General features: G+C 45.3%; 1 protein-coding gene across 2 annotated transcripts in view; it reads left to right on the forward strand.

Moving 5' to 3' along the window:
* LOC115154074 (double C2-like domain-containing protein beta) overlaps positions 1–26878 on the forward strand; it is a 191430-nt gene that overhangs the window by 67230 nt on the left and 97322 nt on the right. For both annotated transcript variants that reach the window (XM_029699931.1, XM_029699932.1), the window contains exon 2: positions 19396–19475. In XM_029699931.1, the coding sequence (XP_029555791.1) occupies positions 19396–19475 (80 nt within the window). The remainder of the gene's footprint in view (positions 1–19395; positions 19476–26878) is intronic.

Consider the following 26878-nt stretch of genomic DNA (forward strand, 5'->3'; position numbering starts at 1 on the left):
CTTTGACGGAGGGCCATGTTGAAAGTCACTGAGCTCTTCAGTAAGGCCATTCTACTGCCACTGTTTGTCTATGGAGATTGCATGGCTGTGTGCTCGATTTTATACACAGGTCAGTACCAAGTGTGGCTGAAATAGCCGAATCCACTAATTTGAAGGGGTGTCCACATACATTTGTATATATAGTGTATATACACCTCAATTACCTCGTTCCCCTGCACATCGACTCGGTACTGGTGCCCCATGTGTATAGTCAAGTTATCATTACTCATTGTGTATTTATTACTTTTGTTATTATGTGTGTTAATTTTCTATTATTTCTCTATTTTCTTTCTCTGCATTGTTGGGAAGTTCCCGTAAGTAAGCATTTCACTGTTAGTCACTATTTACGAAGCATGTGACAAATACAATTTCATTTGATTTGAATCGTGGATTACCTCTCACTGGCTTTGGCAACACACCATCTAGATTAAAAGAGGGGAGAGTTTAGTGAATGTTGTCAAAGCTCACCTGCTGTCGCTGTTGCTGCGCCATCTGTCTGCGACTCCCCCCACAAAAACTCCAGACTGGCCCATAATCCCTCTGTCTGGAACCAATCTGTGTGGTTCCTTGGCTGTGTTCCAATTCCATACCCTTTTCCCGAAGTGTGCACTCATGGATATAAAAGGAATGGAGTGGTGTAAGGAATATGGTGGAAACTTCCTCCAGCTATGCTTGCACCAATCAAATGCTTCCAGGCCCTAAATGCATGAGGGGGAGTAAACGAGCGCACACTTCTGAACGAAGGGTAGAGAATCGGAACGCAACCCTCGTGTCCCTAGGATTTGATCTATGATGTAAAAACAATAGATATTCTCCTGAGAAATGTTACATTCTAGTGACGGACGCTTGGCGTATTTGTCCGAAGACTAGTTATTGCCTTCTAGCTACTATCAATTCTGTTGGTGCCCTGGGAGTCATGTCAATATCTTCAGTTTAGGTCTGCATGCATCCTAACCTGATAAACACACACATATCTCCCATTGACGTCAATGCATGATTTCTAGATCTACTTCTACTTCTTGATGTCCCTCGTTGATTCTCTAGTTGGGATTCAGCACCTCAGTAAGATCATGCATCAAATAGGAAGAGTCGTACTGTATGTATCCTTAGACTGTGTGCTCTCAAGCAAACTACCCTCTTTGGTGAGGTGACAATAATCCCTTACACCATGCTACCCCTCAGCCTCAGATTGGGAGCAACAGGGGCACACACCAATAAGCATGCAAGCATGTACACACAAACACACATACAAGTGCATGGAGATGCATACTAACAGACACAGGCCAATATGTTTTTATTTTATACAATACACACACACACACACACACTCATACTAGCACACCTGCTAAAAACGATCTAGTCTGTCTGTGTCCTTCTCCTTCTCACACAGACAGACCAGTCGGGAAGACTGTTTGTGTGTGTGTGTGTTTTTCTAATGAGAGCCCTTTGGAGTGAGTGACAGTGTCAGAAGGTTAAATGTCACCCTCTCATGGCCCTCCTGAGCAATTAATAGAGGAGCATGACCTCTACCATGGCTCTACCAGCACCACTATTAAATCTATTTATACACCAACAATTCGCCTATATATTGTACAAGATCTCCCATTACCATTTACTTTGAGGTAAGCCGTCTAAGCAAAAAATCGATTTAGTTAGTTACGGAATGGACGGCTGTGAGGTGTACTAGCTGCATGCGAGTAGCCAAACTGATCTGCTATATTCATTTCTTTTAGATATTTAAGTTCTTATCTACAGTCAAACCCCTGTGGAATGGTTTGTCGTGTGTACGGCCAGGACTTTCCCTCAATGTGTGTTCATGTTGCGTGTCCTTGACCACCCCAAACACTTATGTTGTCATGACTCCCTTGTCCCCTGTGCTATCAGGCCCTGGCACACCTGGTTTCTGTCAGAATGTATTAAGCGCCTTCCCAGAACTGTACAATGCAATATCCCTTACCTCGACATTTACCGTAGGCTCCATTCAACTACCGCTGAGGCAGCACTTTCTCTGTCACTTTCTCAATTCTCCCCAACCAAACAACAGTGCCACCATACATCCCAGTGCTGACGTGTTGTTGTCAGTGCAGGAGGCCTTTTGCAAAGGTCCTTGATGACATTTTATTCAGTTCATCGTCTTATCAGTTCTTCAAGTCTTTGATTTGATTCATTATAGTTGACTCCACAGTTTTGAGGATGTGCAGTATTTGAGTACATGTTTCAACAGCTGTACTGTAACCCACTGGGCGTGTTCTTGACTAACTGTTAGAATCTTTGGGACATAGACCTAACCGTTGAGACAGAGACTTGTTGTTCTTCTTCAACCATAGACCTGTCATTACACGTGGCATGGGTTACAAGGTTACAAGATAAAAACACCTGGGTCTGCGGTGACACAGATAAACTAGGGATTGTTTTTACTCTCCGTGAGTGCTCCTGTCATGTCGAACACATGACTTCACAGAGATTCATTAATGTTACTGAGTTCTGAAGAGAACAACAGAATACTTTACAGGTGATAGAGAATCACACTGAGACATGTTTAGATTTTTCTCATGTTCAACGTTTATGATTTTATTCAGATCTCCATTAGCTGTTGAAGAAGCAGCAGCTATTCTTCCTGGGGTCCACACAAAACATAGAACATGACAAAATACACAACACTAAGGGACAGCAACAGCAACACAAATTTAAACTAAGAACACTACTATTTTAAGAAGATGTTGTTTTATCTGTTTTTTAAAACTGATTTTATTGCTTGCCTGAGTTACCTGAGGTGAAAGAGAATTGTACTACTGCACAAGACGATTTGAATCAGTGGATCACTGTGAGGACTGTCGCTGGGAAACGAGAAGCAAGTACAGGGAGTGAATATTTAATAAATAACAGACATGAAACAAAACACGGACAGTGTCTGGACAAGGTAAACATAACGACATTAATGCTGACACGGGGATGAAACTGAGGAATAGAAAGATATAGGGGAGACAATAAAGTGATGGAGTCCAGGTGAGTTCAATGAAGCGCTGATGCGCGTAACGATGGTGACAGGTGTGCGTCATGATGGGCGGCCATTATTACCTCGAGTGCCAGAGAGAGGGAGCGGGAGCAGGTGTGACAGATCACATTTTGCAAGGTGAGTGAGTGAGTGAGTGAGTGAGTGAGTGAGTGAGTGAGTGAGTGAGTGAGTGAGTGAGTGAGCGAGCGGTCATTCTGTAAAATTAACAACAATAGTACTGGTATAACATTCTCCAGGCAAGGACCAAACAACAAGCCCTCAGTCCAGCCTCTCTCAGCCTATTGCACTGATAGGGATTGTGCATTCCTGGTGTAACTCAGGCAGTTGTTGCCATTGTCGTGTCTTTGGCATCATTAAAACTGAAGACATATTTATCAAATAACTCTGTAATTATTATTATGCGATTAACCTGATTAATCATGTAACTGTAATTAACTAGGAAGTCGGGGCACCAAGGAAAATATTCAGATTAAAGTTATAATTTTCCTAATATAACTTTCAGATATTATAATATCTGATCTATTAGTCTTCTGATTAATGACGTATTAGTTACCTCACGTCAGTCTCATTCCAAACGTCGTAAATTGTTGGTTATCTGCACGAACCCAGTCTTCACTATGAGTCATCCATACATCAATTGTCTTAAAATAATTTATTTACTAACTAAGTAATTCACAGAAATGCATAACAAACAGTAGATATCGTTACAAGAAATGATAAAGGAATGTGCCCTAGTGGGCTAAACCGGCATGGCGGCTTGTTAGACAAAAGGGGAGTGGGGGAGGTTGAGAAGACACTACAGAGTTGATAATTATAACAATTGAAATGCTAATCCTTTGCACATGAACGCTCACTCATTCGGGAATAATTGCAATCAATACAGATATTTACGCTCAGTGTGTCGTCGGGATCTTTGTTGAAAGGTTTGTTTTTGTTGGAGAGTTTGTCCGCGCTCTCTCTCTCTCTCTCGTGGTTAGGATGGATAGTTCAGAGTGACATTCATTCATGTCGTTATAGAATGGCGGTTTCGTCGGTCTTCGCGTTCAATGATAGCGAATTCCTAGCTGCAGACTAGTAATTAATGTCAAAGACTTGTTCTTATTCTGTCGGTATCGATAGTCTAAGAGTTTGACCACGTGGTATGGTTAAAGTTCAGAAAGAGGAATGCATGGTCTCCAACCTTTAGCCATCTCGTAATTGAGGTCAGCTCGGTCTCGTGATAGAAAATCTGGGTGGGGGTTATATTCGGAATAACAGAAAAAGGCTGTCTCATGACGCCAGGTCCCGTCTGTTCATGGGGGCGTGCCGATGACTTAGTGAAACTTTAAACAGAAATACAATTCTCTCACATTAACCTCTCTGGGCCAGTGGGACGTTTGCGTCCCACCCTAGTCAACAGCCAGTGTAATCGCGTGGCGCGAAATACAAATACCTCAAAAATGCTATAACTTCAATTTCTCAAACATATGACTATTGTACACCATTTGAAAGATGACTCTCGTTAATCCAACCACATTGTCCGATTTCAAAAAGGCTTTACAGCGAAAGCAAAACATTAGATTATGTCAGGAGAGTACCCTGCCAAAAATAATCACACAGCCATTTTCAAAGCAAGCATGTATGTCACAAAAACCCAAACCACAGCTAAATGCAGCACTAACCTTTGATGATCTTCATCAGATGACACTCCTAGGACATTATGTTATACAATACCTGTCACGAATCTCATCGAAGGTGGCTCCCCTGCCTGCTCGGGCGGCGCTCGGCGGTCGTCGTCACCGACCTACTAGCCGCCGCTGATCCTTTTTTCCTTTTCGTTTGGTATGTCTTATTGTTTGCACCTGTCCCTCATTTGGTTTATTGATTTTGGTTATTTAAGCCTGGTTAGCCCGCCCAGTGTTGTGCGGGATTATTTTAGCGTCAGGTTGTAATTTATCGTTGGATGTGCTGGCGTTTATTTACTTATTATTAATTGCAGGCTGTGCACCTGTTTTGGGCACTTGGCAATTTACCGACGCCGTTTGTGTTGGCGTTTATCGTGTTGGCTTTTGTTTAAATAAACACGAAGTTCTGTACCTCTGCTCTCTGCGCCTGACTCCTACCACCACTCCTAGCAACCGTCTGACAGAATCCCGCACCAATTATGGAGTCAGCAGGAGCAGCCTCCCCTCCTCTCCCATCGATGGAGGAACGGGTCCTTCACCATACCACCATCCTCCACCGAATCGGCTCAGCGATGGAGCAGATGATGGAAAGGATGGACCGATGGGAGAGGAGTGGCCTCCCTACCGCATCCCCAGCACCAAATCCCCCTCCACCATCTACCCCTCCACCGACGTCCGGACCCGGAGCCCTACGCCTGGCTCTCCCCAGGGAGTACGATGGAGCGGCGGCTGGGTGCCAGGGGTTCCTGCTACAGTTGGATTTGTACCTGGCTACCGTTCATCCAACTCCCTCGGGAGAGGAGAGCGTAAGCGTCCTCGTCTCCTGCTTAACGGGACGTGCCCTGGAGTGGGCCAACGCAGTGTGGTATGGCCCAGACTCGGCAAGGGATCATTACCCCGAGTTCACCCGCCGTTTCTGGGCCGTGTTCGACCACCCAGCTGAAGGCCGGGCGGCGGGTGAACGGCTGTTCCACCTGCGTCAGGAGACGAGGAGCGCACAGGACTTTGCTCTGGAGTTCCGGACCTTGGCTGCTGGAGCGGGGTGGAACGACAGGGCCCTGATGGACCACTATAGGTGTAGCCTCCGGGAGGACGTCCGCCGTGAGCTAGCCTGTCGGGACACTACCCTGTCACTTGATGAACTGATCGACATGTCCATTCGTCTTGACAATCTGCTGGCTGCGCGCGGGCGTCCAGACGGGGCCCTGTTGGTTCCACCTCCAGGTCCTCCAGCTCCCATACCTATGGAGCTAGGGGGGGCCGCGTCCAGGGGAACCGGAGGAGGAGGCTCCCCTTGTCCCCAGTGTGGTCGGAGAGGACACACTACCGACCGGTGCTGGGGGAGCTCCTCTGGGAATCGGGATGGCAGGCGGAGCACTCCTCGTCCATCTCAGGTGAGTAAGCACCAACCTCACCCAGAGCCCCCTGTTGGTCACATGTTCGTTTTAGTAACTTTCCCCTTGTTTTCTCCCTCTTTCCAGCATAAGGCGCTAGTCGATTCAGGCGCAGCTGGAAACTTTATGGATCGTGGGCTCGCATTAAGGCTAGGGATTCCCCTGGTATCGTTGGACCAACCTTTCCCCGTGCACTCCTTAGATAGCCGACCATTAGGGTCAGGACTGGTCAGGGAGGCCACGGTGCCACTGGACATGGTAACGCAGGGGGATCATGGGGAACGGATTAGTCTCTTCCTCATTGATTCTCCTGCGTTTCCAGTGGTGCTGGGGATTCCCTGGCTGGCCAATCACAATCCCAATATTTCGTGGAGACAGGGGGTTCTCAGAGGGTGGTCAGAGGAGTGCTCAGGCAGGTGTAAGGGAGTTTCCATCGGTGCGACGACGGTGGAGAGTCCAGACCAGGTTTCCACAGTGCGCATTCCCTCAGAATATGCCGATTTGGCTATCGCCTTCTGTAAAAAGAGGGCGACCCGATTACCACCTCATCGACGAGGGGATTGCGTGATAAATCTCCAGGTAAACGCTGCACTTCCCAGGAGTCATGTGTACCCATTGTCACAAGAGGAGACGTTGGCTATGGAGACATATGTCACGGAATCTCTGAGACAGGGGTATATACGGCCCTCCATGTCACCCGTCTCCTCGAGTTTATTTTTCGTGAAGAAAAAGGATGGAGGTTTGCGCCCGTGCATTGATTATAGAGGTCTAAATTCCATCACAGTAGGGTTCAGTTACCCACTACCTCTCATCGCTACGGCGGTGGAATAATTTCACGGCTCGCGGTTTTTCACGAAACTGGACCTCAGGAGCGCTTACAATCTGGTGCGTATCCGGGGAGGAGACGAGTGGAAAACCGCATTCAGTACCACATCGGGCCACTATGAGTACCTCGTCATGCCGTACGGGTTAAAGAATGCTCCAGCCGTCTTTCAATCCTTTGTTGACGAGATTCTCAGGGACCTGCACGGGCAGGGGGTGGTGGTGTATATTGACGACATCCTGATTTATTCCGCCACCCGTGCCGCGCATGTCTCCCTGGTGCGCAAGGTGCTTGGACGACTGCTGGAGAATGACCTGTACGTCAAGGCTGAGAAATGTGAGTTTTTCAAACGAGCCGTTTCCTTCCTGGGGTATCGCATTTCCACCTCGGGGGTGGTGATGGAGGATGACCGCGTTAAAGCCGTGCGTAATTGGCCGACTCCGACCACGGTAAAGGAGGTGCAGCGGTTTTTAGGGTTTGCCAATTACTACCGGAGGTTTATCCGGGGCTTTGGTCAAGTTGCGGCTCCCATTACCTCACTGCTGAAGGGGGGTCCGGCGCGCTTGCGCTGGTCGACAGAGGCGAACAGAGCGTTCAGTCGCCTGAAGGAGCTGTTTACCGTTGCTCCAGTGCTGGCTCATCCGGATCCCTCTTTGGCATTCATAGTGGAGGTGGACGCGTCCGAGACTGGGGTGGGGGCCGTGCTATCACAGCGCTCGGGCATGCCACCCAAACTCCGCCCGTGCGCTTTCTTTTCTAGGAAGCTGGGGCCGGCGGAGCAGAACTATGACGTGGGGGACAGGGAGTTGTTAGCTGTGGTCAAGGCCCTGAAGGTGTGGAGACATTGGCTTGAGGGGGCTAGGCACCCTTTCCTCATCTGGACTGACCACCGTAATCTCGACATCCGGGCAGCTAGGAGACTGAATCCGCGTCAGGCCAGGTGGGCCATGTTCTTTACCCGTTTCCGGTTCACGATCTCTTATCGGCCAGGTTCACAGAACACGAAGGCCGACGCACTGTCCCGCCTATATGACACCGAGGAGAGGGCCATCGATCCGGCTCCCATTCTTCCGGCGTCGTGTTTGGTAGCTCCGGTGGTATGGGAGCTGGACGCAGAGATCGAGCGGGCGTTACGGTCGGAACCTGCACCATCGCAGTGTCCGGCAGGTGTTCAGTACGTACCGCTTGGTCTCCGTGATCGATTGATTCGATGGGCCCATAATCTCCCCTCTTCGGGTCACCCTGGGATTGAGAGGACAGTGCGGAACCTGAGGGGGAAGTACTGGTGGCCCACCTTGGGTAAGGACGTGCGGTTCTATGTTTCCTCCTGCTCGGTGTGCGCTCAGAGCAAGGCTCCTCGACACCTGCCTAGAGGGAAATTACACCCCCTCCCCGTTCCACAGCGGCCGTGGTCACACTTGTCAGTGGACTTCCTCACTGATCTTCCCGTATCTCAGGGGAACACCACTATCCTGGTCGTTGTGGATCGGTTCTCGAAGTCCTGTCGTCTCATCCCGTTGCCCGGTCTCCCTACGGCTCTGCAGACTGCGGAGGCACTGTTTACCCATGTCTTCCGGCACTACGGGGTGCCCGAGGACATCGTTTCTGATCGGGGTCCCCAGTTCACGTCCAGAGTTTGGAGGGCGTTCATGGAACGTTTGGGGGTCTCGGTCAGCCTGACCTCGGGTTTCCACCCCGAGAGTAATGGGCAGGTGGAGAGGGTGAACCAAGAGGTGGGTAGGTTTCTAAGGACGTATTGCCAGGACCGGCCCAGAGAATGGGCGAGATACGTGCCATGGGCAGAAATAGCCCAAAATTCTCTACGGCACTCATCTACCAACATGTCACCGTTCCAGTGCGTGTTGGGCTACCAGCCGGTCCTGGCTCCATGGCACCAGAGCCAGACCGAGGCTCCTGCGGTGGAGGATTGGGTGCAGCGCTCGAAGGACACCTGGAGAGCCGTCAAGGACGCACTCACAAAGGCGAGTGGACGGCAAAAGAAGAGCGCTGACCAGCACCGCAGTGAGACCCCTGTGTTTGCACCAGGGGATCGAGTCTGGCTCTCGGCTAGAAACCTGCCCCTCCGCTTGCCCTGCCGGAAGCTGGGCCCGCAGTGTGTAGGGCCGTTTAAAGTCCTGAGGAGGATAAACGAGGTGTGTTACCGATTACAACTTCCATCTTACTACCGTATTAACCCCTCGTTTCATGTGTCTCTCCTCAGGCCGGTGGTGGCTGGTCCCATGCAGGAAGGTGAGGTGCCGGAGGTTCCTCCCCCCCCGCTGGACATTGGGGGGTCCCAGGCGTATAGGATACGCGCCATTCTGGACTCCAGACTTCGGGGGGGGGGGCCTACAGTACCTCGTCGACTGGGAGGGGTACGGCGCGGAGGAGAGGTGCTGGGTACCCAGGAGGGACATTTTGGACCCCCCACTACTGAGGGAGTTCCACCGCCTTCATGGGGATCGCCCTGCCCCTCGTCCTCCGGGTCGCCCTCGAGGTCGGTGGCGGCGCGCTGCGGGAGCCGCGCGTCAGGAGGGGGGTACTGTCACGAATCCCATCGAAGGTGGCTCCCCTGCCTGCTCGGGCGGCGCTCGGCGGTCGTCGTCACCGACCTACTAGCCGCCGCTGATCCTTTTTTCCTTTTCGTTTGGTATGTCTTATTGTTTGCACCTGTCCCTCATTTGGTTTATTGATTTTGGTTATTTAAGCCTGGTTAGCCCGCCCAGTGTTGTGCGGGATTATTTTAGCGTCAGGTTGTAATTTATCGTTGGATGTGCTGGCGTTTATTTACTTATTATTAATTGCAGGCTGTGCACCTGTTTTGGGCACTTGGCAATTTACCCACGCCGTTTGTGTTGGCGTTTATCGTGTTGGCTTTTGTTTAAATAAACACGAAGTTCTGTACCTCTGCTCTCTGCGCCTGACTCCTACCACCACTCCTAACAATTGTATGACAATACCTACATGTTTTGTTCAATCAAGTTCATATTTATATCAAAAAACAGCTTTTTACATTAGCATGTGATGTTCAGAACTAGCATACCCACTGAAAACTTCCGGTGAATTACTAAATTACTCATGATAAACGTTGACAAAATACATAAAAATTATTTTAAGAATTATAGATACAGAACTCCTTTATGCAAACGCTATGTCAGATTTTAAAATAGCTTTTCGGCGAAAGCACATTTTGCAATATTCTGAGTACATAGCTCGGCCATCACAGGCTAACTAATTTGACACCCCCCAAGTTTGGGGCAACCTAAACTCACAATTACTATTAGAAAAATTGGATTACCTTTGCTCTTCTTTGTCAGAATGCACTCCCAGGACTTCTACTTCAACAACAAATGTTGTTTTGGTTCCAAATAATCCATAGTTATATCCAAATACCTCCGTTTTGTTCGTGCGTTCAGGTCACTATCCGAAGGGTAACGCGCGAGCGCATTTCGTGACAAACAATTTCAAAATATTACATTACCGTACTTAGAAGCATGTCAAACACTGTTTAAAATCAATTTTTATGCTATTTTTCTCGTAAAATAGCGATAATATTCCAACCGGACAACGTTGTATTCATTCAAAGACTGAAAGAAAAAAATGGAGAAGTCTCGTGAACGCGCATCTCAGTCTCACTGTCCCCAGGCAGGCCACTTACAAACTCTGCTGCTGTACTTTTCCCAGAGACAGGAGGCACGTCATTCCGCTTTCTGAACGCTTTAGAGAGCCAATGGAAGCCTTAGAAAGTGTCACGTAACAGCACAGATGCTGTAATGTCAATAGAGATGCAACAGAAGGACAACAAATTGTCAGACAGGGCACTTCCTGCATGGAATCTTCTCAGGTTTTGGCCTGCCATATGAGTTCTGTTATACTCACAGACACCATTCAAACAGTTTTAGAAACTTTAGAGTGTTTTCTATCCAAATCTACTAATTATATGCATATTCTCGTTTCTGGGCAAGAGTAGTAACCAGTTTAAATCGGGTACATTTTTTATCTGGCCGTGAAAATAATGCCCCCTAGCCCCAACAGGTTTTAACATCATTACAAGCATCCCAACATATCCCAAATAGCTTTATCCTTATTCATTCATTTTATACAACCATTAGATGTAAGTCTCACAACTGAGGCTATTATATAAACAGCGCCATGGTAATGTGGGCCGTATTGTCTCTCATGAGCTTCACAAAATTGTACCAAACGGACCAGTTCGTAACTGGATTCTTCACCGATCTTTTATACCTTCTCCAGGACCTGAATATTGTTCGGTTGTCAAGTTCTGTGAGGTAGAAGAATTCTTCCTTTGTTTGGTCTATGAAAACTCACTCTGTCTCCATACTGTGGCCATGAGGCAGGATATTCTCTTAGGAATTTACGAACGCTCTCACAGAGCCTGGGTGTGGGAGACAGAGGTAGGGGGATGGTGCATAGAAAACCCAAAGAGGGCAACGTCATGACACCATCCTGTACCTGTCCCGCAGGTGTGATGTTCGGATGTACCGATCCTGTGCAGGTGTTACACGTGGTCTGCCATTGCGAGGACAATCAGCTGTCCATCCTGTCTCCCTGTAGCGCTGTCTTAGGCGTCTCACAGTACAGACATTGCAATTTATTGCCCTGGCCACATCTGCAGTCCTCATGCCTCCTTGCAGCATGCCTAAGGCACGTTCACGCAGATGAGCAGGGACCCTGGGCATCTTTCTTTTGGTGTTTTTCGATAGAAAGGTCTCTTTAGTGTCCTAAGTTTACCTAACTGTGACCTTAAGTGTCTTAATGACCGTTCCACAGGTGCATGTTCATTAATTGTTTATGGTTCATTGAACAAGCATGGGAAACAATGTTTAAACCCTTTACAATGAAGATCTGTGAAGTTATTTGGATTTTTACAAATTATCTTTGAAAGACAGGGTCCTGAAAAAGGGACGTTTCTTTTTTTGCTGCATTTGCACTTATTCATACCCAATAGTTTAAGAATCAGACAGTGTAATCATCACATAATAGACAGATTCAAGACACAATCATCACATGCTTTCTTCTCATAATAAGAAACTCTGATTTCTGTCAAATAGGACATCTTTACACAGAGAAGAAAGCGGTGTCTGGGTGCAAATGCCATCAAATACTGTCAAATTTGCAAAATGTCAAAGATGAGTCTTTGAAAAGGTCAGTGGGAAACCTTTTTAGATAATCATGTAATGATGCTATTCCAATGACAGGCCTTTCACTTGTGAGATACGGTCTGCATGCAATTGTAAATGTTGGAATTTATAATTAGAAATACAGTGAGCTCCAAAAGTTTTGGGATAGTTGAGAACCTTTGGTTTGTTTTGGCTCTGTACTCTAGCACAATGGATTTGAAATTAGATCATGACTATGAAGTTAAAGTGCAGACTGTCAGGTTTAATATGAGGGTATTGCCATCCATATCGGGTGAACCGTTTAGAAATTGCAGCACTTTTTGTACTTGTAATTTTTGTAAATAAGAATAGAATAATTTTCAAAAAACTTCTACATTAATGTGGATGCTACCATGATTATGGATAAACACTGTCCCAATACTTTTGGAGCACACTGTGATTGATAGATATAAAGTGCATTCGGAAAGTATTCGTACCCCTAGACTTTTTCCACATATTGTTACATTACAGCCTTATTCTAAAATGAATACAATTATTTTTCCCCTCATCAATCTACACACAATACCCCATGATGGCAAAGCAAAAACAGGTTTTCATACATTTTTGCAAATGTATTAAAAATAAAAAACTTAAATATTACATTTACACTTGAAGTCGGAAGTTTACATAAACTGAGTTTAAATGTATTTGGCTAAGGTGTTTCACAATTCCTGACATTTAATCCTAGTAAAAATTCCCTGTCTTAGGTCAGTTCGGATCACCACTTTATTTTAAGAATTTGAAATGTCAGAATAATAGTTGAGAATGATTTATTTTAGCTTTTGTTTCTTTCATCACATTCCCAGTGGGTCAGAAGTTTACATACTCAATTAGTATTTGGTAGCTGTAACAGCTGTCTTCTGAAATGAACCAAGGCGCAGCAGGTATGTGAATACTCATTTTTAATTACCCAACAAAAGGAGTAAAGCATCCACAGGAAACAATAAACGCAACAGTTTGCAGGCTAAAAAACGCAGTGCAAAACAACCACCCACAACCCCAAAGAAAAACACACACACCTATATAGGACTTCCAATCAAAGGCAACTCAACACACCTGCCTTCAATTGGAAGTCCCAAATCAACAATCAAACATTCACATACACAAAAACTGCCACGTCCTGACCCCAACACTAAAACAATAGCTCCATCTGCTGGTCAGGACGTGACAGTAGCATTGCCTTTCAATTGTTTAACTTGGGTCAAATGTTTTGCGTAGCCTCCTTGCTCGCACACGCTTTTTCAGTTCTGCCCACAAATTATCTGTAGGATTGAGATCAGGCCTTTATGATGGCCACTCCTTGACTTTGTTGTCCTTAAGCCAGTTTGCCACAACTTTGGAAGTATGCTTGGGGGTCATTGTCCATTTGGAAGACCCATTTGCGACCAAGCTTTAACTTCCTGACAGATGTCTTGAGATGTTGCTTCATTATATCCACATAATTTTCCTACCTCATGATGCCATCTATTTTGCGACGTGCACCAGTCCCTCCTGCAGCAAAGCACCCCCACAACATGATGCTGCCACCCCCGTGCTTCACGGTTGGGATTGTGTTCTTCGACTTTCAAGCCTCCCCCTTCTTCCTCCAAACATAGCAATGGTCATTACGGCCAAACAGTTCTATTTTTGTTTCATCAGATCAGAGGATATTTCTCCAAAAAGTACGATCTTTGTCCCCATGTGCAGTTGCAATCTGTAATCTGGCTTTTTTTATGGCAGTTTTGGAGCAGTGGCTTCTTCCTTGCTAAGCGACCTTTCAGGTTATGTCGATATTGGACTCGTTTTACTGTGGATATTGATACTTTTGAACCTGTTTCCTCTAGCATCTTCACAAGTTCCTTTGCTGTTGTTCTGGGATTGATTTGCACTTATTGCACCTAGGTACGTTCATCTCTAGGAGACAAAGCGTCTCCTTCCTGAGCGGTATGACGGCTGTGTGGTCCCATGGTGTTTATACTTGCGTACTATTGTTTGTACAGATGAACGTGGTAGCTTCAGGCGTTTGGAATTGCTCCCAATGGTGAACCAGACTTATGGAGGTCTACAATTTTTTTCCTGAGGTCTTGGCTGATTTCTTTTGATTTTCCCATGATGTCAAGCAAAGAGGCACTGAGTTTGAAGGTAAGCCTTGATATACATCCACAGGGACAATTCCAATTGATTCAAATTATGTCAATTAGCCTATCAGAAGCTTCTAAAGCCATGACATCATTTTCTGGAATTTTCCAAGCTGTTTATTGGCACAGTCAACTTAATTTATGTAAACTTCTGACCCACTGGAATTGTGATACAGTGAAATAATCTGTCTGTAAACAATTGTTGGAAAAATTGTGTCATGCACACAGTAGATGTTCTTACCGACTTGCCAAAACTACAGTTTGTTAAGAAATTTGTGGAGTGGTTGAAAAACGAGTTTTAATCACTCCAACCTAAGTGTTTGTAAACTTCCAATTTCAACTGTACATAAGTACTTAAACCCTTTACTCAGTACTTTGTTGAAGCACCTTTGGCAGCGATTACAGCCTCGAGTCTTCTTGGGTATGACGCTACGAGCTTGGCACACCTGTATTTGGGGACTTTCTCCCATTCTTCTCTGCAGAGCCTCTCAAGCTCTGTCTGGTTGGATGGAGAGCGTCGCTGCACAGCTATTTTCAGGTCTCTCCAGAGATGTTCGATCGGGTTCAAGTCCGGGCTCTGGCTGGGCCACTCAAAGACATTCAGAGACTTGTCCCGAAGCCACTCCTGCATTGTCTTGGCTGTGTGCTTAGGGTTGTTGTCCTGTTGGCAGGTGAACCTTCGCCCCAGTCTGAGGTCCTGAGCACTCTGGAGCAGGTTTTCATCAAGGACCTCTGTACTTTTCTCCGTTCATCTTTCCCTCGACCCTGACTAGTCTCCCAGTCCCTGCCACTGAAAAACATCCCCACAGCATGATGCTGCCACCACCGTGCTTCACCGTAGGGATGGTGCCAGGTTTCCTCCAGACGTGACGCTTGGCATTCAGGCCAAAGAGTTCTTGGTCTTGGTTACATCAGAACACATAATCTTGTGCCTCATGATCTGAGAGTCCTTCAGGTGCCTTTTGGCAAACTCCAAGCGGACTGTTATGTGCCTTTTACTGAGGAGTGACTTTCGTCTGGCCACTCTGCCATAAAGGCCTGATTGGTGGAGTGCTGCATGGATGGTTGTCTTTCTGGAAGGTTCTCCCATCTCCACAGAGGAACTCTGGTGCTCTGTCAGAGTGACCATTGGGTTCTTGGTCAACTCCCTGACCAAGGCCTTTCTCCCCGATTGCTCAGATTGGCCAGGTGGCCAGCTCTAGGAAGAGTCTTGGTGGTTCCAAACTTCTTCCATTTAAGAATGACGGACGCCACTGTGTTCTTGGACCTTCAATGCTGCAGAAATTGTTTTGTTCCCTTCCCCAGATCTGTGCTTCGACACAGTCCTGTCTCAGAGCTCTACGGACAATTCCTTCACCTTCATGGCTTGGTTTTTGCTCTGACATGCTCTGTCAGTTGTGGGACCCTATATAGACAGGTGTGTGTCTTTCCAAATCATGTCCAATCATTTGGATTTACCACAGGTGGACTCCAGTCAAGTTGTAGAAACATCTCAAGGGTGAGCAATGGAAAAAGAGTGCACCTGAGCTCAATTTCGAGTCTCATAACAAAGGGTCTGAATACTTATGTAAATAAGGTATATATATATATATATTTTTTTACACCTGTTTTCGCTTTGTCATTATGGGTTATTGTTTGTAGATTGATGAGGAATTTATATTATTTAATCCATTTTAGAATAAGGCTGTAACATAACAAAATGTGGAAAAATGGAAGGGATGTGAATACTTTCCAAATGCACTGAAAATACTGTTGCCATTCTATTTGTTTATAAGACAATGATTTACACTATTGTACCTTGAGTGTCCAGACATACTCTTTACATCTTGCATTAATGACACTTGTATTAATGACACTGTCTTTCTTTCACATCAGACAGCACAGGTCTATTAGCGTTATTATTGCCTCCAACCGTACAGTATCACATCCTGATTTCCATAGTTTCATTCACTTTAAGCCTTAGTCACCCATTTGATATGAAGCGCAGTACGATTGTGGTTTCTGTCAAGGCAAGGAATCGTTTTCTGCATTTGATAATGCCACCGACCCCAGGAGTGGACTAAAAGATTCTGGGTCAGGTATAATATTGCTCTTCCCTGCACCCTGGCTACTCGAATCCAAACATTTCCTTTCTCTCTTTGAGCTTTTATGGCTTTGACATTTTATCATCAGTTTTACAGTAATGCCCGCCGGCATGTCCTAGGATTCCTGCGAACCGTTCGCCACCAACAACAACAAGAGGCCTGTTTCTTTTCTCTTTTTTTCTTGCCCTCCTTGATCACCATGGAGATAACCGGGTTGTTTACCACCTGACTTCTGTGGGGCACAATGGAAATATGATTATGGTAATAGGGTTGTGTTTAGGGACGATCGAGGAGGACTTGTCCAGACGCTTAGGCCCAGTGAAGAGGCCCATTTAGACGATACCCACAGCCTTAATTAAGATTTTATTCATTTTAATTGAACTAGATGAGCTTTGATTAAGTACTCAGAGGCCCCAATGTGGGCCGCGCCTGAGCAATGGTGGCCCTTTTGTCAACCACATAATGAAACGCTTTGTCTGCTGTTGCTGTTTTTGGCCGAGAGGAGAGGAGTGCTCATTTGCTTGATGGGCTCTCTGACACCGTCTCTTAATGTGCTTCCAAATGTAGGTAACCGTTGAGAAGCCTCGATCTGTGCGTCACCAGGAAATGCGCGGGAAGGGATTTAATGTTGTGCGGCGCCCCGAAAGCTTTTAATGAAGCTTTCGGCTCATCAGGCAAGACTAACACACACACACACACACCAGCGGCATTAGGCGGCTAGTGCCATCTCTCGCTCTCTTTCTCTCTGAGAGAAAGGCAATTTGTGTCCTATTTTTATTAATTGAGCTTTTATTGTTATTATTCTTATTAACTTACTTTCCTATAGTTGTTGCATTGTCATGTGGTGAACCTGCAAGGGAGCATGTACTCCATGTACTGTATATCATGTATATATGACAAATAAACAAACTTGAATACACACATACATCTAACTTTGGCATTTACGTGTACATCTCTCTCTCGGCAGCCACTGAGTGCCCCGACAAAAGAAAAACGAGGCGATAGCCTGGCTCTCCTAGCCCACTAATGCACCCACAAAGTGCTTTCTAATATGCACAACGGGGAGAAAGATTCAAAGTTTTCTACGGCACTGTAGACTAGGCCGGCACGCTAAGGTTAATCACAAAGCGGTAGGCCTAAACGTTGGGCACCGTTTATGGAATCAAAGAAAAATGCTGTGTAAGATGGGGATGGACGGCTGCACCAAGCCAAGGCTGCTGCCAGTCAGTGCTGATGAATTAGACTGTGTTATATTAAAATGACTCCTCTTGTCTGGCTCCCGCTCCAAAAGGCCCGCGCTTTGTATTATTGACATTTCCCTTAATTACCGGCTGTCCCCACAGCCAGAGTTATAATTTATGCGGCGAAAATGATTTTCTTAACATCACTCCAATGAGCCTTTCAATGCTTTGTTGCAGTGAACTTTCTGCGGACATGGATTCGATCAGCTGTCTGTTATGTTTTTGACTGGCTATATCTGCATGCACATTGAGAGACTTCCTGCTTGTTGTTGGTCTGTAGGTTACTGTGCTGCTTCTCCTCTTCCTGTGATGTCATTCATTGTTTGTTTGTTGGTCTGTAGTTTACTGTGCTGCTTCTTCTCTTCCTGTGATGTCATTCGTTGTTTGTTAGTTGGTCTGTAGGTCACTGTGCTCCTTCTCTTCCTATTTGTAGGTTGCTGCTACACCACTTTGCAGTGTAGAGGTTGCAAGTGATATAACACAAGCTGCCAAACTAGAGCAGTAGGTACTCTACCCTTACAGTTATACGTACCAGGAAAGCCACCCATGGATGTGAAACACATAAAACTGCAGAACATTGAGGTACTAACACATCTAATGACCTGAGAGGTCAAACGGTCATCAGACAGCTGAAAGCCATGCTGTGGCGAGACAACCTGTGGCTCCGGCCATATTGTATGTATTGGCTTACCGTATTTCCCCTGCAATAGAATACAGACGGTCCGTTATAGTACGGAAACATGTTTTTGCCCCAGGATTTTCAAGCCTTTGAGGAAACCAATTGATAGCTTTGCAATACGAAAACCAAAAGCACAGAGCACTTTTAGTTCGAGAGAGAGAGAGACATGTTTAGCCATTGAATAGATGGGAATAGATACGGGAGGAGTGTATCAGCCAGATCCATACAGTTGCATGCCTCCATGAATTTTGCATAATGGCTTTATTACCTGCCAATTTTTGCTCCCTCTCCCCCTCTCTGCGTGATTGCTGCTGGGAAAATGCTGCCTGCAGGGATATGTTCCTTTTTAGAGCACAGAAATAATGACACGACATTGCGTAATGGATTTGATACAAGCTACGTGCTGCGAGGCAACGAAGGGGAAGAACATTGTTGGTGGGGGTGATGAAGGGACAGTAGGAGGAAAAACAAATTTGAGAGGCAATTCCACAGGAAAAAAAGAGCACAAGCCTCCGCTGAATGCCGTCCCCCCAGCATCTCATAAATGTATTAGAGATTGAAGTCACGGCCAGGGTGCCAATCTCGATAATCGAAAACAAACCTGGTTTAATCCCTCTGGTGTCCTCTGTTGCCTTTCTACGTAGCATCACGCGCACACACACAACCTCCATGGGCAAACGTGTTGCAATGTTTATTGAATTAATGCACCCTCCAGATGCCAGCGAGAAGACAAACAAAGGCGGTATCAAGGTCTTGGACTAACGGTCTAGCTGACAGGAAGTGGCACAATGTAATGCTGTTTTAGGTGTTGGGCCATGCTGTGGAACAGGCCTTTATGGGGCTAATGAAAGGATTATTTTGTATGATCATGTAGTTAATGAAACATTTGGAAGAGTTTATACTCCAGATGGACCCTATGGAGTAGATCAGGCATGAAATATGTTCTACTCTATATTGGGAGACAGGCCTGTATGAAGTGAGGTTAAACACAGTTGTGGTGTGTTTGAAGCAAGCAGTTCAAGGCATCTCCACTCTGTCGTCTGATTTCTGTTGTAGTCTCCTCTTTCTCTCTTTCTTCCATAGTGTGTAGTTGAAGCCATCTCTGCTCTGATATCTATAAAAAATGTTCTCCTCTCGCTCTCTCTCTCTCTCCTAAAGCTACGTTGGGGACCCTGGACTTCAGTTTACTGTATGACCAGGAAAACAACGCTTTGCACTGTACCATCAACAAAGCCAAGGTGAGCATCCATGATGATGTTTGTCATTCAACGGGATATTGTTTCCATGGTTTAGGGTTAACCAATGTAAAACACACACACACACACACACAACCAGAACCACCCCAAGCATGGATCAACATCTCATAGGTTAATTAGTTATATCAGTTGTTAATTCATTACCAATCTGTGCTATTAAGCTGTTACCCCATGTTGTCAAGTTAAAACTATATCCTTGTCGTAATGCTTGTCGAAATAGTACATGTAGTGTTGACACTCACATTTGTATTGCTTGGTAGTCATTGGAGCAATTCCATTTAAGTACCTAGGTCCGGGGCTCAATAGCAGTACATATTTCGATCCATACATGGCAATATAGTAGGTAGCTGGTCTCTAACTAACTTTGCAAATGACAGGGAATAAATGCTATGTTTCTTGTTAAATAGTCAGATGTTTGCAATTTATTCTGCTTTAAACCCAGCCTGTAAATGGGACCATAATTCCCCCCCCCCCCCCCCCCCCTATTTCAGATAAAAGATGAGGAGGACTTTTAGAGCTCAGCAGCTCTCTCTTTTCCTATTTCAGATATCTAGAACGGTAACATAAAGTAGGCTCCACGGACATCCATGATGCTACATGGTTATATTTTGATCAAGGTGGTTGATAGCCTTTCTCTATCTCAAACACACACAGACAACACTCCAGGCTCATAGCTAAACATGTACCAGAGGCTCGCAGGGGGATCACTGGCAGCTTGTTTTGGCTCTGTCGGTGTGTATGTGTTCTCTGCTTCTTGCCACTCTGTGGTCATGTGAAGGGTATATCCCCTGACAACAAGCTGCTGGTAGCATCTGTTGCTGTCCACTTTACTCTGGATCCAGACGAAGCCTTTAGTCTGTCCTTACAGCAGCTCTACAGTACACACACAGGTCAACACACACACACAAAAACACAGACAAAAACACATGTGCATGCACAGGCTCACGCACTCACAAACACACACACACACACACACACACACACACACACACACACACACACACACACACACACACACACACACACACACACACACACACACACAGGAAAACACACACATGCATGCACTTGCTTATGCACACACTCAAACCCACACAAAAACACATGTGCATGCACACGCACACATTAAAATCCACACACAGTCAAATCCCCCAAGAAGGGAAATCTCTTCATGTCTGAGACTCAAAGCATTTTCCCTCACTGTGTTTTGTTTAAATAATCGCCACTTCCTCTTGAAGATTACTTTTAGGTTTCAGTAGCTCATTCACTGGGCTCTAGGACAAAGCAGGAAACATCTGTAGACATTTCAGATATCTCTTCCCCTCTGTTGCTCACCCAAATTCTTTGTGACATTTACTAGTTAATGATCTCAAATGGATTTCCTGTGACCTACTGCATGCCATTGTATCATGGCTTGGTCTGCAATAGGCCAGACAGGATGTCTGAATGCAGTGGCTCAGGTGGCTCAAGAGGAATGTCTGAAATCAGGATTATTTACTGAAGACTGCATGCTTTCCAACCCAAACAAACAGCATCTCCATCCAAATCAACAAGGTGGGGGAAAAGTTACAGAGCTCTGCTATCTTTTCCCTCTCCACTCAAAGTTGAAGTGGCCATTTTCCTTTTCCAACTTGCTCGTAATTGTCCTTTCAGGATAAGTAGGTCCAATATACCCAGCCAGATCCACATTGGCTGGCTTGGGGGAAATGCCAGACAAGGAGAGTCAGGTCAGACACTTACTTTGCCCTCTTCCACATACCCTTTTCTCCTCAAAGAGAACCAGCTGGCTGATCTGAGAATAACCCCTTGTTCTTGTTCCAATCCCTTCTATTCCCCAAGGAAATAATTTAAGTCACAGGGGTAACACACTGGGGTCATGTTCAGCAGGGCACACTATCATTTTTTTTTTTGCAATGGAAAACGAAAATCTGTAGTTTTAAGTTCAAGCAGTACCTCCCTCTTTCACCCCAGTTTCTCCCTATCAAACATGCCAATCTGAGATGCCAGATTAGGCCTTTGGTTAGTGACTTCCTCTGGGATTTCAGCTGCTCCAGCTGTCACAGTCAGTGCAAGGCTCTACATGAAACCCCAGGTGTCATAGTAGGCAGCAGGCTTCCTCTGCTCTGGTACCTGGCAGCGGACTAGCGAAGCCCCAGTCCAGGGAGCTCCAGGCGACTCCTTTGGCTTCCTCTCAAAGCCTTGGAGCAGCGGCTGGGCTAGCATCAGAGAGAGACTCCCTGGGAGAGAGAGTGCTAGAGAGGCTCCCTCGGGGCTTGTGGATGGCCTCACTTTTTAGGGCGGTCTTCACCAGAACACAAAAAAACATTTGTATTTTTTTCACTGTTGGGATTTCTGCAAGGTTTTGAGGATTTGAAGAGTATTCGGTCCCATTAGGGTGCTTGTCATCACTTAACATAACTGGAATGCATGCCAAAAAGGCAAAAACACTCAAATGCAGCAGCAGAGCCTTTTAAAACTCTGCTTTTTTTCTTTGGTGGTGGGGAAATTTCACCTCTATGACTTTCTTGTAACAGACTAAATACCTACTTCACGTACATTTTGACATCCTCCACGCACTATTTTTAGTGCAAAAGTTAACACACTAGAAAAGACTGGTAAGATAAGCAGTTGAATGGAGTTGAGAAAACATTTAAAGAGACTCCAGTTTTCTTTAATTCCCAGAAGAAGACATTGATGGGTGTTTTTCCCTGGCATGTATCCATATGTGAAAGTAAAGGCCATGTCTCAATAGACACTCAGGACATACATGGTCAATAAATAACTACAGGATTGATGCATTTCTGCCAAGAACACAGAGTACAGAAAAAGTTTTATTTTTCTTTAATAATGCAAAACAAAGAATTCTCAGGAGAGAGGGAATAGGCCTCTGTTCTATCTTGTGCACTTCATTACATTGTTTGATCCATCACCTGTTTTTATTAGACTGAACCATCAAGCATGACGAGCCACTCTGGACGAAGCTAGCGTAGATAGGCTAAGCATCGCTAGCTAGTGGATCTTGGCCGATAGTACTACTGACCGTGAGCAGTGGTACGGTCTCTCTCTTGCTGTGCGAAATACACTTGTTTGCTCAATCTAAGTAATATAGATGTATCTATGAACATATGTTGCCATCCACAAGGATACACTGTGTAGTAGGGAATGTTTTAAACCAAAACCTGGAAGTGTGAGTCAACCCAGGAGCGAGAAAGCTTTATAGACCGCCACTACCAGGCCCTGTCAGACATGAAACAAAGGCAGTATCCGCGCTAGTTCCGTCATACGCCCATCGTTTGACATCACCAGTTAAAGAGAGTCTTTCAGCATGGAGGCCATGGACAGTGCCAGGGATGTGCTGGAGTCTTTCGACAAAAGAAATTGTGAAATTGGAGATGCTAGAGACAATCCAACAGAGCATCTCAGAACTGACAGCCTGTATGGAGTTCAGCCAAAAGGAAATAGACAAACTGAAGAAGAAGAATGAATATTTTAAAGGTACCATATATAACATTCAGAATGCAGTTGAGACAATTTATCGGGAGATCAGAAAGCTGAAGGAGTCACTGCTTGGTGTACAATCTCGGGGAATGAGAGACAATCTATTCTTTTCTGGAATTTCTGAGACCGATAATATCAAACCAGAGTATAGTGTGAAGGAATTTATGACTAAAAAGATGAAACTGCCCCCCGATGGGGTGGAGAAAATCACCTTCTCTAGGGTGCATAGAATGGGGAAATCTTTCAGAGGCAGACCTCACACAATTATTGTGCGCTTTGAACATTTCAAAACAGAATGAAATGGTCAAAAGCAGGGACAGAGAATGAAAAGGAACTAACTATGGGATGAATGACCACTTTCCCCATGATATAAGCAAGTACTACAGTGAGGGAAAAAAGTATTTGATCCCCTGCTGATTTTGTACGTTTGCCCACTGACAAAGAAATTATCAGGCTATAATTTTAATGGTAGGTTTATTTGAACAGTGAGACAGAATAACAAAAAAAATTCTGAAAAACGCATGTCAAAAATGTTATAAAATTATTTGCATTTTAATGAGGGAAATAAGTATTTGACCCCTCTGCAAAACATGACTTAGTACTTGGTGGCAAAACCCTTGTTGGCAATAAGAGGTCAGACGTTTCTTGTAGTTGGCCACCAGGTTTGCACACATCTCAGGAGGGATTTTGTCCCACTCCTCTTTGCAGATCTTCTCCAAGTCATTAAGGTTTCGAGGCTGACATTTGGCAACTCGAACCTTCAGCTCCCTCCACAGATTTTCTATGGGATTAAGGTCTGGAAACTGGCTAGGCCACTCCAGGACCTTAATGTGCTTCTTCTTGAGCCACTCCTTTGTTGCCTTGGCTGTGTGTTTTGGGTCATTGTCCTGCTGGAATACCCATCCACGACCCATTTTCAATGCCAATGGAGGTTCTCACCCAAGATTTGACGGTACATGGCCCCGTCCATCGTCCTTTGATGCGGTGAAATTGTCCTGTCCCCTTAGCAGAAAAACACCCCCAAAGCATAATGTTTCCACCTCCAACGATGGGGATGGTGTTCTTGGGGTCATAGGCAGCATTCCTCCTCCTCCAAACACGACGAGTTGAGTTGATGCCAAAGAGCTCCATTTTGGTCTCCTCTAACCACAACACTTTCACCCAGTTGTCCTCTGAATCATTCAGATGTTCATTGGCAAACTTCAGACGGGCATGTATATGTGCTTTCTTGAGCAGGGGGACCTTGCGGGTGCTGCAGGATTTCAGTCCTTCACAGCGTAGTGTGTTACCAATTGTTTTCTTAGTGACTATGGTCCTAGCTGCCTTGAGATCATTGACAAGATCCTCCCATGTAGTTCTGGACTGATTCCTCACCATTCTCATGATCATTGCAACTCCACGAGGTGAGATCTTGCATGGAGCCCCAGGCCGAGGGAGATTGACAGTTCTTTTGTGTTTCTTCCATTTGCGAATAATCGCACCGACTGTTGTCACCTTCTCACCAAGCTGCTTGGCGATGGTCTTGTAGCCCATTCCAGCCTTGTGTAGGTCTACAATCTTGTCCCTGACATCCTTGGAGAGCTCTTGGTCTTGGCCATGGTGGAGAGTTTGGAATCTGAGTGATTGATTGCTTCTGTGGACAGGTGTCTTTTATACAAGTAACAAGCTGAGATTAGGAGCACTCCCTTTAAGAGTGTGCTCCTAATCTCAGCTCGTTACCTGTATAAAAGACACCTGGGAGCCAGAAATCTTTCTGATTGAGAGAGGGTCAAATACTTATTTCCCTCATTAAAATGCAAATCAATTTATAACATTTTTGACATGCGTTTTTCTGGATTTTTTTGTTATTCTGTCTCTCACTGTTGAAATAAACCTACCATTAAAATTATAGACTGATAATTTCTTTGTCAGTGGGCAAATGTACAAAATCAGCAGGGGATCAAATACTTTTTTCCCTCATTGTATATTCTGTCATGAAAGAACACAGGGGCTAGAGCAACCGAGTTGCACCGGTTGAGGACAAAATGTACATAAATGGCTAGCTGTTCCGAGACACAAATTATCCCCTGGCTGTTTTAGTTCATTCCCTCTTTGCCATGACTTCTGAATCCTGCATTCCACTAAAAACACAATGACTGCATCTACAAGAATTTCGCATTCTGTTGATTTGCAATTATCAAAGAAAGGACAGGAACAGACAAGGTGGTGGTGTTGCAACATGTATATATACATATTCACTTACCGTTTAAACTGAGGGATGAAGAGAAATGCTATGGCTACAGGTTTATTTAACATTTCAACCACCAATTTTGGTGGGGTGTGTGTACAGGCAACCATGTTCAAATGTATCTTACCTGGATGATATACAGTATGTGACCATGCCTCTGATGAAAATAAAGAGTTATACATTCTCTGAGATTTTGATATTAATTGGAAGGTCAAGAATGATGGCAGCAAATCCAGGATTGCCAGAATCACTGACAGGGTAAATCTAATGCAAATGGTTAATGCCACTAGAAGATCATCCAAAAACAGGTTTGGTAACCAAACAGAAACATGTATTGATTTTATATTTTGCAGTAATACAGAAAAAAGTACAAAGGCTAAATCTGTACCTTTGGGCTGGACCGATCATAGTAGTATTGCAATAACTAATAAAGCAATGGTCCCAAAAAAGCCGCCTAAAAATTGTGGTAAAAGGAGCTATAAGAATTGTATAGTGCCTTTGGAAAGTATTCAGACCCCTTGACTTTTTCCACATGTTGTTAGGTTACAGCCTTATTCTAAAATTGATTAAATTGTTTTTATCCCCCTATCAATCTACACACAATACCCCATAATAACAAAGCAAAAACAGGTTATACATTTTTGCTAATTTAAAAATATAATATACATAAGTAGGGTTAAGTATTCAAACCCTTTACTCAATACTTTGTTGAACCACCTTTGGCAGTGATTACAGCCCCTTGGATATGACGGTACAAGCTTGACACACCTGTATTTGGGGAGTTTTCCCATTCTTCTCTGCAGATCCTCTCAACCTCTATTAGATTGGATGGGGAGTGTTGTTGCACAGCTATTTTCAGGTCTCTCCAGAGATGTTCGATCGGGTTCAAGTCCGGGCCCTGGCTGGGCCACTCAAGGACATTCAGAGACTTGGCTCGAAGTCACTCCTTTGTTGTCTTGGCTGTGTGCTTAGAGTCGTTGTCCTGTTGGCAGGTGAACCTTCGCCCCAGTCTGAGGTCCTGAGTGCTCTGGAGCAGGTTTTCATCAAGGATCTCTCTCTACAGTACTTTGCGCTATTCAGCTTTGCCTCGATCCTGATTAGTCTCCCAGTCCCTGCAGCTGAAAAACATCCCCACAGCATGATGCTACCAGCACCGTGCTTCACTTTAGGGATGGTGCCAGGTTTTCTCCAGACTTGACGCTTGGCATTCAGGCCAAAGAGTTCAATCTTGGTTTCATCAGACCACAGAATGTTGTTTCTCATGGTCTGAGAGTCATTAGGTACCTTTTGGCAAACTCCAAGCAGGCTGTCATGTGCCTTTTTACTGAGGAGTACTGGTGGAGTGCTACAGAGATGGTTGTCCTTCTGGAAGGTTTTCCCATCTCCACAGAGGTACTCTGGAGCTCTGTCAGAGTGACCATTGGGTTCTTGGTCACCTCCCTGACCAAGGCCCTTCTCCCCCAATTGCTCAGTTTGGCTGGGTGGCCAGCTTTCAGAAGAGTATTTGTGGTTCCAAACTTCTTCCATTTAAGAATGATTGAGGCCACTTTCTTCTTGGTGAAGGAAATACTGCGGAAATGTTTTGGTACCCTTCCCCAGATATGTACCTGGACACAATCCTGTCTCAGAGCCCTTCGACCTAATGGCTTGGTTTTTGCTC

The sequence above is a fragment of the Salmo trutta genome, chromosome 19, assembly GCF_901001165.1.
Source record: "Salmo trutta chromosome 19, fSalTru1.1, whole genome shotgun sequence".
NCBI lineage: Eukaryota > Metazoa > Chordata > Actinopteri > Salmoniformes > Salmonidae > Salmo > Salmo trutta.